Source organism: Podarcis liolepis (genome assembly GCF_965112155.1).
Source record: "Podarcis liolepis genome assembly, chromosome: 10".
NCBI classification, from domain to species: Eukaryota; Metazoa; Chordata; class Lepidosauria; order Squamata; family Lacertidae; genus Podarcis; species Podarcis liolepis.
In genome coordinates this window covers 9,403,263-9,418,224 of record NC_139562.1, presented here as the reverse complement: position 1 = coordinate 9,418,224, position 14,962 = coordinate 9,403,263, and the positions used below count along the sequence as shown (strand labels likewise).

At 47.9% G+C, this 14,962-nt stretch overlaps 1 protein-coding gene and 1 long non-coding RNA gene across 18 annotated transcripts in view; one reads left to right on the top strand and one right to left on the bottom strand.

Annotated features, from left to right (window-relative positions):
• Positions 1-14,962, top strand: part of LOC310687048 — a 51,660-nt gene that overhangs the window by 681 nt on the left and 36,017 nt on the right. Inside the window, exon 1 of one of the 3 annotated variants that reach the window (XR_014516149.1) lies at positions 5,734-5,856. The exons of 1 other annotated variant lie outside the window; for it this stretch is intronic. This is a non-coding gene — a long non-coding RNA (uncharacterized lncRNA). Of the gene's footprint in view, positions 1-5,733; positions 5,903-14,962 lie in introns of those variants that run through there. One more of the 3 variants, XR_014516150.1, reaches the window with a different exon arrangement.
• Positions 1-14,962, bottom strand: part of PFKFB3 (6-phosphofructo-2-kinase/fructose-2,6-biphosphatase 3) — a 69,165-nt gene that overhangs the window by 35,722 nt on the left and 18,481 nt on the right. For 9 of the 15 annotated variants that reach the window (XM_083461223.1, XM_083461230.1, XM_083461234.1 and 6 more), the window contains exon 2: positions 1,301-1,383. The exons of 3 other annotated variants lie outside the window; for them this stretch is intronic. In XM_083461223.1, the coding sequence (XP_083317349.1) occupies positions 1,301-1,308 (8 nt within the window). In that variant the 5' untranslated portion in view covers positions 1,309-1,383. Of the gene's footprint in view, positions 1-1,260; positions 1,384-14,962 lie in introns of all 15 variants that reach the window. 3 more of the 15 variants (XM_083461235.1, XM_083461226.1, XM_083461229.1) reach the window with 1 other exon arrangement.

Sequence of the window (14,962 nt, the reverse complement as noted above, 5' to 3'; positions counted from 1 at the left end):
CCATATTCCCAGATTCCCAAACGTCTTGCTCTGCTTTCCTTTGGACCGCATCAGCAAGGCTGAGAGAGGGGTCTTGTGGTCAGGGCAGCCCAGGACCTCCTGAAACGCTGCTCAGGATCGCACCTTGAAGAAATCACTTTGGTGCTGCTAACACAACAGTTTGGCTTCACGCCCAGAGGCACACTCCCTTGTCTCTTGAGACAGACTGGACGCCAACAATTCTCAGATCAGATCAGTGGCATAGCGTGGGTTGTCAGCACCCGGGGCAAGCCAAGTAATTTCTGCCCCCTAACCCGTGGATTTGCGCCCCCTAACCCTAACCCCCAGATGTTGCGCCCGGTGTGGCCGGCCCCCCTGCACCCCCCACGCTATGCCACTGGATCAGATCATTCTCAACCAGCTTAGCCAATGGGTATGGGGTGGTGTTTGTTGCTGTAGCCCAAAAACTGGAGGGGGACCCAAGACTGAACAACAATGTAATAAGATACAGAGGACGTTGTGGACGGAAACAATTAAGCCTGTTTCATCCCTACTGGACTTATTTGGACTAGACTTTTTGGGCTTATTCCCAAGAAAAGCTGCACAGAAAATTGCAGCGCTGGTATCCTCGTGGCAGGATTTTGGGGCTGAACTCCAGGGCCCCCACTCAGCAAAAGGATCCCCAAACACACCAGGGCTTTCTCACTGCATATTGAAATAAGGAGGTAAAGTACATTAGCATCTAAAGAGCGGCACCCATGAGGCCATTAAACCCAGAATTCAAAATTACTTAACTGCATCATTGGTGGACTGCACACTTAATAAACATGCATTTAACAAACATGTATTTAATTATCTCACTAAAATCAATGGGACTGTCCCTAGCAATCCAGTGAGTGCAATGGGATTTACTGCTGAGTAGATCCCCAGCAAGCAAAGTCAAGGATGGATGAGGGGAGCTGTAGACTGGCAACATCTGGAGGGCCTGAGGTTTTCCCTGTCCCTGGGGGGAAAGTATTTTGATTGGATCGTAAAGGGAAGGCTGTGAAATTATTTCCTTTTAATCATTCGACCAAATCCAATGATCACTTTCCACAGAGAGTTGCATGCATGGGAAGCTGCCTTATACAGAGTCAGACCATTGGCCCATCTAGGTCAGTGTTGTCAACACTGACTGGCAGCTGCTCTCCAGGGTTTTCCAGAGGGGTCTCTCCCCATCCTGCCTGGAGATGCCAGGGACAGGACTGGGGGACCTTCTGTCTGCAAAGCAGAAGTTCTTACTATTGAGCGATGGAAATTTCCTTGTACGCAATGAGATTACCGGTTCATCTTGCTCAGTACTGCCGTCACCCCTTGGCTTTCCAGTTAGCAACCCACAACCTTCATTCAGGGGGCCTGCGGCACCTGTGGATTTATGGTTGAAGAAATATTTTTATCTGTTTTTAACTGAACTTATTATTGCATCTTACTGTACTGCAGTTCTCGCTATAGCACACCAAAATACAATACAGCCATACCTCGGAAGTTGGAAGGAATCCATTCTGGAAGTCTGCTCGACTTCCATAACGTTCGGAAACCAAGGCACGGCTTCCGATTGGCTGCAGGAAGTTCCTGCAGCCAATCGGAAGCCACAGAACCAACATTGGATGTTCGGGTTCCAAAGAACGTTCACAAACCGGAACCCTCGCTTACAGGTTTGCGGCGTGCGGGAGCCAAAACGTTCGACTTGCAAGGCAAGAAGAAGAAGAAGAAGAGGAGGAGGAGGAGGAGGAGGAGGAGGAGTTTGGATTTAATATCCCGCTTTATCACTACCCGAAGGAGTCTCAAAGCGGCTAACATTCTCCCCCACAACAAATACTCTTGTGAGGTGGGTGGGGCTGAGAGACTTCAGAGAAGTGTGACTGGCCCAAGGTCACCCAGCAGCTACATGTGGAGGAGCGGGGAAGCAAACCCAGTTCACCAGATTACGAGTCCAGGACTCTGCCCCGAGGAGATTGCATTCTAAAACTTGCTACAAATATGTTGTGGGGGGAAATAGAGGCAGCGGAAAATAGCAAGGGCAAGGATCATCACCTGGGACCCTTGACCAGCGGCTGGTACCCTGGCACCTTTTAAGAGCCCACCACTGAACACCCCCCCAACTTTAATTTTTCCCCCAGCCATCACTCTGAACAGCACCAGGCAGCTGAATCCACCTGCCACTTTAATTTTCCACCTCTCCCCCAACATAATATCAGAATGGGGGTGTGGAGACCCAGGCGGATGTGTTTTCCCTTTTAATTCTCTCCCCCACCCTTTAATATTCTTCTGACACCAAATATTCTATAGCCCCACCCGCGCTTGCATCCGCCTGCATCTGTGCACACATGGCTCAATCCCTAAACCACCCTGCAGCTTAAGTGAAATTTGCCTAGCGATGAAACACAGCTTCCTTAAGTTAGGGAGAGGCCGGCCACAGAGAAAGCAAAAGGGGGCCAGCTGACTCACTCTGTGGCTGTGGCACGTTCCTCACGTCCCACATGGTTCCGCTGGGGAAGGAGACAGACCAGCCTGCCTGTCACTCATCCCGGGATGCAGGTGCCGCTGCAAATCCAGGAGGGTCCTGCAGGGACCACTCCGTCCTCAACTCCATTCTTGGTCCCAGCCACCAGCCAAGCATGTGCCTCTCTCGTGCTCAGAGAAGCGCCCTTCTCCCGTTCTTGCCTCCAGGGGACTGACTGGCACTCAGGAGCAGCAGGCAGATGCGCCCTGGCAAGGTTGCCCAGAGTGCTGATATTACCCACAATGCAGCTCAGGATACTGAGCTATATTCGAGAGCAAGCCTTTTTAAGTAGACGTGGTTTTTTTAAAATCACACTCAGCATGTGGTTTTGAACTATTTTAAACTATTTTTAGATATAGATAGATAGATAGATAGATAGATATGATCCATACATAAAAACAGTTTTGAATTGTTTTAAATTGTTTTATATACAGTGGCAACTTGGGTTAAGAACTTAATTCATTCTAGAAGTCTGTTCTTAAGCTGAAATTGTTCTTAACCTGAGACGCCACTTTAGCCAATGGGGCCTCCCGCTGCCACCACTGCGCGATTTCTGTTCTCATCCTGAAGCAAAGTTCTTAACCCGAGGTACTATTTCGTGGTTAGCTGAGTCTCTAACCTGAAGCGTCTGTAATTCGAGGTACCACTGTATGTGTACAGTCATACCTCGGGTTGAAGTAGCTTCGGGGTTGAGCGTTTTCGGGTTGCGCTCCGCGGTGACCCGGAAGTAACGGAACGGGTTACTTCTGGGTTTCACTGCTTGCGCATTCACAGACGCTCAAAATGACGTCATGTGCATGCGCGGAAGCAGCGAATTGCGCACGAGCAGACACGGGTTGCGTTCTACTCTGGATGCGAACGGGGATTCAGAACGGATCCCATTTGCATCCAGAGGTACCACTGTATATGTGTGTGTGTGTGTGTGTGTACATTTAACTGCCTCTCTTGCCCCCCTGCAAGCCCTTCTTCCAAACTCATATTTTTTCCCCATTGATCTCACGTTCATTTCTTGTTAAATGTCCTCAGCTATCGCTACCCAACCAGCCGCTAAAGAGCTGAAACGAATAGTACACAGAATGCACACATTGCTTCCAGACAATCGGTCTACTGAGGTCAGACTTTGCATCCGTCAAGAGGAATCCTACATTTTTCAATGTGCTTTCTCATCACTTTCCTTATTGCAAAAACTTCAAACTTTTTGGGGAAGTGGCTTTGTTGCACAAGACTCCCAATCAACTTTAATTATGCAACCTGGATTTGAATTGTGAGAAAAACAGCAACAGTAAGTGCCCCTGCTTACACGGAATGAATATATGCAGATTTACTAGAGCTGCCATACATTTGGAATTTCCTGGACATAGCCAGGATGCAGCCATCGGAAACAGTATCTGGGTGAAAATCTTCGGGGAAACACATGTCTGGGCAAAAAAAGAGCTCAACCACTTTTGTGTCCTGACTTTTGCTTTCTGAAATACGGCAACACATAGAGGTCCTAGAATGCAAATCTGTCATCTTGCAAGGCAGGGATAAGTCATGCCTGTGAATCAAGCATTGAAGTTACAAAATGATGACAAACACAGTTCAAATCAAGCACAAGTTGCTCAATAGCTGAATAAGAGAAGGGGGTTTTTGTGTGTGTGTTTGTGTGTGGTGATGCTTCTTGCCTGGATAGTTTGATCTGTAGCTGGCTCTGCAACTTAACCACTAAAAAACAATGCTATCTAATATATATTATCAAAGCAGGTCGTGCCCAGTCTTGGGAGAGTCCATTCAGCTCTTTCGCCACCCTAACAGAGTGTCTGTATTCCAGGTATTATGGGCTGGCTGGTGCTGAACCACTCTTCCCCCTCTGCTTTTATTCTCTTTTGCATTTTCCGGCAATAAGAAAAACATTAGTGGGCTATGCAAAACAACTTTTGGAACGGGTTCAGATTACAAATCACAGATTTGTTTTGTATTGTATAAGCCAGGGTATACAAGGAGTGCAGAGTGATGTCTGCACTTTTCACAACAACACTGAAAGGTAGTTACAGATAGGTAGCTGTGTTGGTCTGCCATAGTCAAAATAAAAAAAAATCCTTCCAGTAGCACCTTAAAGACCAACTAAGTTAGTTCTTGGTATGAGCTTTCGTGTGCATGTGGTATCTGAAGAAGTGTGCATGCACACGAAAGCTCATACCAAGAACTAACTTAGTTGGTCTTTAAGGTGCTACTGGAAGGATTTTTTTTATTTTGACTGAAAGGTAGGCTTGGCTAAGAGACTACAGGCCGCAGGCTGCGTATATTTGAATTGAGACAAAGTAGCACTCCACCCAACATAGGTTTTCCTCTTCCGCACCTAGTAGCTATTACAAAATAAGACCTGTGTATCTGAAGAAGTGTAGTTGGTCTTTAAGGTGCTACTGGAAGGAATTTTTTTGTTTTGACTATGGCAGACCAACACGGCTACCTATCTGTAACTAAAATAAGACCTTGTAAGCCCAGTTCAAGTAGTAAAGTGACAACAGAGGAATCAAGCAAACTATTAATATCATCCTTGGCACAGATAATTTCTGGTAGGATTAATGGCTTGTTAAAGGCTGGGATAACGACCCATTTGGTCCCCATTAGCGGAGTTGATCTTCTCATTAATTCCCAGCAATCAAGGTAGCCAGGGCTTATTTTTTTTCCTTTCTTAATCCGATGGCCAGATAACCACAAATGACCCTTTTGCTATTTTGACACTGTCCTGTCCTTTGTCACCTTCCGCTTCTGTAAACCAGCTGCTATAGCTACCGGAAAATGGGCGCCAGAACTGCAGTTAGGAGCTAATAGCGATTTGGGGTAGGTTGCTCTCTGTGGGGTTTTTAGTGGGTGTGTGTTGGTGGGGTCAGGGGAAGGAGGAGTTAACTACAGGGGTCAGCATCCTTTTTCAGCCATGGGCCAGTCCACCGTCTGTCAGACCATGTGGGGGGCCGGACTATATTTGGGGGGGGGGAATGAACAAATTCCTATGCCCCACAAATAACCCAGAGGTGCATTTTAAATAAAAGGACACATTCTACTCATGTAAAAACGTGCCAATTCCCGGACCGTCCGTGGGCCAGATTGAGAAGGCGATTGGACCGCATCCGGCCCCCGGGCCTTAGGTTGCCTACCCCTGAGTTAACAGCTCCTTAAAGGTAAAGGGACCATTAGGTCCAGCCGTGACCGACTCTGGGGTTGCGGCGCTCATCTCGCTTTACTGGCCGAGGGAGCCGGCGTACAGCTTCCGGGTCATGTGGCCAGCATGACTAAGCCGCTTCTGGCGAACCAGAGCAGCGCACGGAAACACCGTTTACCTTCCCGCCGGAGTGGTACCTATTTATCTACTTGCATTTTGACGTGCTTTCGAACTGCTAGGTTGGCAGGAGCAGGGACTGAGCAACGGGAGCTCACCCCGCCGCGGGGTATCGAACTGCCGACCTTCTGATCGGCAAGCCCTAGGCTCTGTGGTTTAGACCACAGGGCCACCCGTGTCCCTTAGTGCTCCTTAGTGCATGAAATATACTCAGAGTCGAGAGTGGATTTCATGCTCTTTATTCAGCTCATAGTGGTGAGGAGGGAATGAAAGTCCCCTCAAAGTATCTGCTTTATATACATTATTTACACAATGGGCTGCACGTGATTGGCTAATTCTGGAATTCTCCTGTAGGCCAATCAGGTTGTGGATTCACTTCTATCTGGAGCTGGATTGGGTGGCTCCTGCTAACCAATCATACTGCTGCATTGTTCTAGGACCAATCAGACTGCTGCATTCTGAATCCTATTGTTCTAGGACCAATCAGACTGCTGCAATTTGGATCCTATTGTTCTAGGACCAATCAGACTGCTGCAGTTTGGATCCTATTCAACTCAGTACATAACAGTGCAGTTCCAAACCTGACTGGAACCTCCAAGTGGCTGATATTTGCAGAAGGAGGAGGAGGAAGAGGAAGAGGAGGAAGCAACTGCAAGTGATGCATTTAATCCTGTATGCAACCTGCCCCTAAATCAGCTGCACAGACAAAAAGCCAGCCATCAAACGGCTCTCAGCAAGGGAGGCCCAACCACACAAGCTGTCAGAATCCCTAAAACAGGGGTTGCAGAAGGCTGGGACCCGGGGTGGGGCGGGACAGATGTGGCCCTCCAGGCTCCTTTCTCCGGCCCCCAATTCTGCATTAAAAGCACACTGCAAGGGGGAGCAAAACTCCCCACTCCCTGCCAGTCCTTTTTTTTTTTTGTAGGATTGTAGAGTCGGATGGTCCCTCCTCACGACATGAGGGAATTACGGCTTAAGGTAAAAAAAGTTAGTTTCTCCCACTGGGGTTCTGAAACCTGATAGAAAAGCAGCTTTGAAAAGGAGTGGATGGGCAGGAACTGGGTCCAGCTCTTTCTTAATAATAATAATAATAATAATTTTTTATTTATATCCTGCCCTCTCCAGCCGAAGCTGGGCTCAGAGTGGCTAACAATCCACCTGTGTTGTTGTTGTTTAGTCGTGTCCGACTCTTCGTGACCCCCTGGACCAGAGCACGCCAGGCACTCCTGTCTTCCACTGCCTCCCGCAGTTTGGTCAGACTCATGCTGGTAGCTTCGAGAACACTGTGCCACCATCTCGTCCTCTGTCGTCCCCTTCTCCTTGTGCCCTCCATCTTTCCCAACATCAGGGTCTTTTCCAGGGCTTCTTCTCTTCTCATGAGGTGGCCAAAGTCTTGGAGCCTCAGCTTCACGATCTGTCCTTCCAGTGAGCACTCAGGGCTGATTTCCTTCAGAATGGAGAGGTCTGATCTTCTTGCAGTCCATGGGGCTCTCAAAAGTCTCCTCCAGCACCATAACAATCCACCTGTGCTGTGTTGTAAATGGCCAGCGTTTTAGGGATCTGGCAGGGCCCACGTCCCATTGCTCTTCCAAAGCTTTTCCCAGCAGAGGGTCACGAGCTGTTTGGTTTGCACATTTCCTCCTTGGGGAAATCCCCCTGCAGCAGCTGTCCCAAAGATTACTCATAAGCTGCAGACACTACTGCTAGTACTACGTGTCACGTAAGGTAAAGGCTGCTTCATGGGAAGAGAAGCAGTTTCATTTTTGTGCCCGCGACACTGCAGGGAAAAGGACTGAGGAGAAAGGCACTGTTTTTATGGGAAGTTCCACAAGGACAGAGTCACCATCACAAGGGAAAAGAAGCCAGTCACTGTCTCTGAGTCTAACCTACCTCACAAGTCAAAATAAAAAAAATCCTTCCAGTAGCACCTTAAAGACCAACTAAGTTAGTTCTTGGTATGAGCTTTCGTGTGCATGCACACTTCTTCAGATACCCTGAAACAGAAGTTGCCAGATCCTTCTATATAGTGAGAAGGTGGGGAGGGGTATTACTCAGAAGGGTGGTGGGAATGGGAGATTGGCAGATAGCTGAGATGAGCCTGTTGACGACTCTTAACTGCCTCACAAGGTACTACTCCTACTTCTGTTTCAGTGTATCTGAAGAAGTGTGCATGCACACGAAAGCTCATACCAAGAACTAACTTAGTTGGTCTTTAAGGTGCTACTGGAAGGAATTTTTTTATTTTGACTATGGCAGACCAACACGGCTACCTATCTGTAACAACTACCTCACAAGGCTACTGTTGGGGATAAAACGGAGGGCAGGAGAACTATGTACGCCACCTTTGAACTCCTTGGAGGAAAGATGGGATATAAATGTTTAAATTTATAAATTTAGTCTTCCCAGTCTAAATTTAGCCTGCCCTTAGAGGAGCGCCTGTCCCTTTGCCGAACTCTCAAACTGTTCTGCAGCTCAAAGTTGCCTCTTCTTTAGAAAAGAATAACACTTGTGTGGAAAACTCCCTGGAGATTTTGCTGGCTAGGCAGACAGCTTTGGATATCAATGAATGGGGGGGGGGGGGATTCAAGCTTAGCCAGAAGTTTTCTTTGGGAAGGAATTGAGATATCCTTTGTTTGGGATATGAGCACAACAACTTACGCTCCCAACTCGCATTCAGAGTCTACTGCCTCCAACAGGCGAGCTAGAATAAACACAGTAATGGGTGGCAATTAAACCCAAACAGTCTGATCTTCTGCACATTTATCGGTTCCCTCTTTCCAAGCCATCACTGCAGCTCAGGAAGTTGGAACACAAAGGTATTAAGGGGACCTCTCAAGGATGGCAAAGTGCTTCTGCAGAGTAAGGGGAGATTAGATAGCTTCCAGGGGCTATCTATTATTTGGGGAGGAAAAGAGGAGAAAAACCCATTTGCAGAAGAAGCAACAAAGGACTCACTGTGTCAATGGCTGGCAGCAGCGCTTTGGAAAGCAACACACGACCATCTCCATAGCAAAGGTTGCTGGGCCGACAGATTTAGGAAAGTAGCTTTCAGAATCTGAAAACAGGCTGCCAATTGGATCTCAACCATTGCACAGGGGGAAATCTATTATTATTATTATTATTATTATTATTATTATTATTATGCATGCGTTTTTAAGACGGTAGCATGAAAACAGGGTGGGTTTCAAGGGATTTTTATTGCTCCCTGACCCTGCTGCATAAATGCTGCTTGTTAAGGAGAAAAGGGCAGATATTTCACTAAGCCAAGTTTTTTGGGGGGCGGGGGGGGGGGTGTCACCTATTTCAAGAAATCTCAGTTGAATTGATTGAGTTTCTACTCAACTAAATTTGCACATGAATGAAAACCGTGCAGTGAATCCAGGGAAGGCTGTTTCCAAAATGGGAATTTCCCACTCCTTACTGCACCCTCTGAGCAAATCTTCCCTCCACTCCCCTGAGGGTATTTATTCTCAGCAGTATCTTAAAGCAAAAGCTGTTATTTTTGCAGCACCTTAAAGGCTAACAAATTGCATCAGCTTTCCTCTGAGCCCTTCATCAGAGGCACTAGGCGAAATCTTAGCAGAAATCAAGGAGAAAACTGGAAGGTCGGGAGATGGAGGACAATGAGATGCAATAAAACTACAGTCAGGGATGATTAGAGTGCAAACACATGTTGAACAGACACACATTTTAACCTTTTGTAGTAGCAGATAGGTGATAATTTACTCAGCGTTGCTGAGATAACTGCATTAACACCTGTGAAGTGACAATTGACCATCTGCAAGACACAGACATGGAGGGATAACATTAACAGCCTGGCCCTGATAAGAGCATCAACACCTGGCATTCTTTAAGCCTGCTGCCTGACATACGTGGGAACCTTTTTAACGCAGGGCCCTAAACTACTAAGGAAGTAAACATTCCTGCTGTAATGAAAAACGTCCTGGGGTTTCAGCAAGGGAGGCCTGTGCCAGTCATGCATCACAGGGTTACCTTGACTCAGGTGACGGTTTCTCTCTCTGCTTAAACCCACCTCACAGTCTCAGCCCCGTTGCGGGGTCAAATAAGGCAAGACGCAATAAAGAAGAATAACAGAAGCATTGCTGGGTCAGGCCAAAGGCCCATCTTGTTCATCATCAATGCGTGGAATGAAAAACTTCACATAACACCAGTCCTGAAAGACCTTCAATGGCTCCCAGTACGTTTCCAAGCACAATTCAAAGTGTTGGTGCTGACCTTTAAAGCCCTAGACTCGGCCCAGTAATACCTGAAGGAGTGTCCCCACCCCCATCGACGCAGAGGTCCAGCACCGAGGGCCTTCTGGCGGTTCCCTCACTGCGAGAAGTGAGGTTACAGGGAACCAGGCAGAGGGCCTTCTTGGTGGTGGCACCCATCCTGTGGAACGCCCTCCCATTAGATGTCAAAGAGATAATCAACTACCTGACTTTTAGAAGACATCTGAAGGCAGCCCTTTTTAGGGAAGCTTTTAACGTTTGATGTTCTATTGTGTTTTTAATATTCTGTTGGGAGCCACCTAGAGTGGCTGGGGAAACCCAGCCAGATGGGTGGGGTAATAATAATAATAATAATAATAATAATAATAATAATGCTTTGCATTCCTACTTGCTCCCGAACATTTGGCTCCTATTAATGATCCAAACAGGTATTTAAAAGCCACACACCCCCCCTCACATTCAGAGGGATCCAGTTTTCATTTCTCGGAAAGGCTAAAAGTAAACAAGTGCGGGTTTCGCTTGTGGTAAGCCCAGGAGCACAGACCGTTTCGCTACTGTACAAGTCAGAAATCTGAGCCTACGGGGTCAGTGGATTAAGAAGATCTGGGTAGCGTTTGAATGATGTCGCCAGGACATGTCTTGGTTTGATGGCTCATGCTGAATTTGTACCTAATGCCGGAGCTTACTTGTCAGCGGCCCGTCTCTGGCTGCTCGTAATGGCATCCCGCTTTCTTAGGAACTGAATCGGACGGTGTTTTCTGACTGTAGCCTAAATGACTGGCCTGCAGAAAACATTTGCCTGGCGGGGAGCAGGAGAAATAGCGGTGGAAATAACAGCAGCCGAAAAAGCCAGTGACAGGTGCAGCAAGTCATTCTAGTTTTGCCCATATCCTTTTCCTGCTGAGTTCTGCAAAGAGCAACGCTGAGAACACAAGCCAACCTCAGCCTTGCCCTGATCCAGAACTCACCCGCCCGCCTGCCTTCTCGCAGGGGGTGTCTCTGCCTATCAGCTCACCTCCACCTCCATCTACTATTCATCTCCATACATTCCCTCCTCAAAAGCCACCACTTCCTGTTGCAGAATTTCCCCCCTGTTAAACAGCTCCTACTACTCAGAGATTTCTCCTAATGTTTAGCTGGCCATTTGCTTTCCTGCAATTTCCACACAAATTTTCCTGGCAAGATGGGACCTGGACAGGCTGGACCAGATAAAATTCCAACAGCTGCATTCTGCGCTAGCAGAAACTTCCCAAAGTGTTTCCAAGGGCAGCCCAACGTACAGCCTATTGTTGTTGTTGTTTAGTCATTAGTCGTGTCCGACTCTTCGTGACCCCCTGGACCAGAGCACGCCAGGCACTCCTGTCTTCCATTGCCTCCCACAGTTTGGTCAAACATGCTGGTAGCTTCAAGAACACTATCCAACCATCTCGTCCTCTGTCTTCCCCTTCTCCTTGTGCCCTCGATCTTTCCCAACATCAGGGTCTTTTCCAGGGAGTCTTCTCTTCTCATGAGGTGGCCAAAGTATTGGAGTCTCAGCTTCAGGATCTGTCCTTCCAGTGAGCACCCAGGGCTGATTTCCTTCAGAATGGATCGGTTTGATCTTCTTGCAGTCCATGGGACTCTCAAGAGTCTCCTCCAGCACCATAATTCAAAAGCATCCATTCTTCGGTGATCAGCCTTCTTTATGGTCCAGCTCTCACTTCCATACATCACTACTGGGATAACCATGGCTTTAACTATACGGACCTTTAGCAGCCATCAAACTCAAAGATTTCCAAAGAGCAGGTAACCATGGACAAGCCATCGCCATTCAGAAACGGCGGCTGCATCTGGTAAAAACAGCCCACAAAGGTGTTTTTTTTGGGGGGGGGAATAGTATAAATTACTCCATTTCTGGGGTGCTGCAAATCACTACAAAACTATTGCCAAAGTTTGGCACCCATCTGAAGTGATTCGGACAATATTGTGGTTTTTTTGGATGTTAACTATGAACCCTGGTTTGATGTAACAGTTACTCAGTTTTTGCCGCAAAACAGCAAAAAACAGCTGGGTTTTTGCCGCAAAACAACTGCAAAGCTTTGGCAGGTGCTTGGAAGGGACCCCAAATTTCAGGGCTCGTAGCTAACGAAGCTGAGGGGAAAAAACGCTAGCCTGGAAAAGAGGCACACAGCCTGCATTTCTATGGTAGTCGGCCAGCGTGGCAATATATTTCTTATGCTACTTTTACACAAAATGATTTTCTACCAGGGAGTCTGGCAGAGAAGGGGTGTGTTTCTGCTGTCCCACTTCTGACAGCATGCTGGGGTAAAAATAATAATTTGTTTGTTTGTATCCAGGTGGGTCGTGAAGGAATAGATTTTCCCTCCTCTGTGGCTAGTGAAGAAACCATGCCAGTTAGCAGAGGAGGAGTGGCGATACCTGTCCGTCCCACACCTGCCCACTCGCTTGCTCACCTGCATGGAATTCCTGGTCACCTGTTGCATTCAAACCCATTGTTAAATACAAGGTGGCCACAAATATGCAAACTCTACATGGGGCTGCCCTTGAGACCGACCCAGAAACTCCAGTGGGTGCAGAATGCCGTGTCGAGACTCCTTACGGGGTCCTCACCGCGGGATCACATTCACCCAGTGCTATACCAGCTGCACTGGCTCCCGGTGGAGTACAGGATCAGGTTTAAGGTGCTGGTTTTGACCTTTGAAGCCCTATACGGCCTAGGACCCTCATACCTATGGGACCGCCTCTCCTGGTATGTCCCACGGAGGACCTTACGGTCTTCAAACAAAAACATCTTGGAGATCCTGGGCCACAGGGAGGTTAAGCTGGCCTCAACCAGAGCCAGGGCCTTTTCGGCTGTGGCCCCGATCTGGTGGAATGCTCTGTCACAAGAGACTAGGGCCCTGTGGGACTGAACATCTTTCCGCAGGGCCTGCAAGACAGAGCTGTTCCACCAGACCTTTGGCCAAGGCGCAGTCTGACCCCCTCCTTCAGTAATCCTCATAGCACTCTAGCCCAATGGTTGCCATTAATTTGATTCTGAATTGATTTTAGAATGAATTGATTTTAGAATGTATTTCAATTAATTGATTGTGATTTTATGTAAACTGTTATTTTTACTGTTGTTAGCCGCTCTGAGCCCAGCTTCGGCTGGGGAGGGCAGGATATAAATAATTTATTATTTTATTTTTTTTAAACGTCCTCTTTTAGGAGAAATGGTGAGCCCTTTGGGAACTGACTGAATACCAGTTTCCCAAACATAGGAACCGTCTACCCGCGGCAATGCATCGAGCCATCTCCTGACTGCGCACCTAAGAAGGAGAGGTTGAATTTGCACTGGTCAGCTGGCAAAGATTTTGCCCTACAAAGGCCTAAGAAAGGCAGGCTGTGCCAGTGAGAGAGTCATTCAGAGAAGAATGACGCAAATGCCTGGGTCCTGGATCGCAGCAGCCCAAGCACCGTTGACTTCCAAACTTCCTTTCAAATTTGCACAAAACAAACGTTGTTCTCCCCTTTCAGCCACAAGAAGGAGGGGAAAGAAGAGATGGAAGGAGCCTGGGGTTTCTTTTTAAAAGGGTCCAGGAAGTGGAGTCGCCAAACATTCGGTGGTCCTGAATAGCCCTGTGCCACAAAGAAGAAAAGAGTCGCCATGTTGTTGGGAAAATGGCCATTTGACGGAAGCATTCACAAAAGACCGTGAGGGCTCTAAGAGACAAAGAGGCCAAGGAGCAAAATCTGAACTGGAAAGGGCCATAGCTCAATGGCAGAGTGCCTGCCTTGCAAGCTCAAGGTCCCAGGTTTGATCCCCGGCATCTCCAGTAGGGTTGGGAGATGCTTTTTGTCTTAAATCCTGGAGTGCCACTGCCACTCAGTGTAGACAATGCTTAGCTTGGAGAGGAGGAGGAGATGTTGCTGTTGTTGTTGTTGTTTAGTCTTTTAGTCGTGTCCGACTCTTCGTGACCCCCTGGACCAGAGCACGCCAGGCACTCCTGTCTTCCACTGCCTCCCGCAGTTTGCTCAAACTCATGCTGGTAATAATAATAATAATAATAATAATAATAATAATAATAATAGGTTTCCCCAGCCACTCTGGGCGGCTTCCACAAAGACAAAAAATACACTAAGATGTCACACATTAAAAACTTCTCTGAACAGGGCTGCCTTAAGTTGTCTTCTGAATGTCAGGTAGTTGATTATCTCTTTGACATCTGATGGGAGGGCGTTCCACAGGGCAGGCGCCACCACCAAGAAGGCCCTCTGCCTGGTTCCCTGTAACCTCACTTCTCGCAGCAAGGGAACCGCCAGAAGGCCCTCGGCCCTGGACCTCAGTGTCCGGGCAGAGCGATGGAGGTGGAGACGCTCCTTCAAGACAGGCCTTTTTTTTAAGGGAACGGTGGCAACCGTACACCTCCCTTATCCATCTTCCCACCGGCAAACAAGAGGGATTATCCTCTTCCAAAGACACAATCCAACCAGCAGTTCAAGGAAAAGATGCCGCAGGACAGAGACCGGCCTGGCCTGGAGAGAATCCCAAGGGCCAGATATAACGTCTTGGAGGGCTGTACAGTGGTACCTCTGGTTGTGAACGGGATCTGTTCAGGAGGCCCGTTCGCAACATGAAAAGAACGCAACCCACAGCGGCGCATCTACGCTCGGCAAGTTGCGATTTGCCGGTTCTGTGCATGACATCATTTTGCGCATCTGCGCATGCACGAGCAACGAAACCCGGAAGTAACTCTTTCGGGTACTTCCGGGTCGCCGCGGGACGTAACCTGAAAGAACGTAACATGAAGCGGACGTAACATGAAATATGACTGTATTGGGCCCACATCCACCTCTGGCATAGCGGCTGCATTGCCATTTTGCATTCCCACCATTTTGCGACGTGCA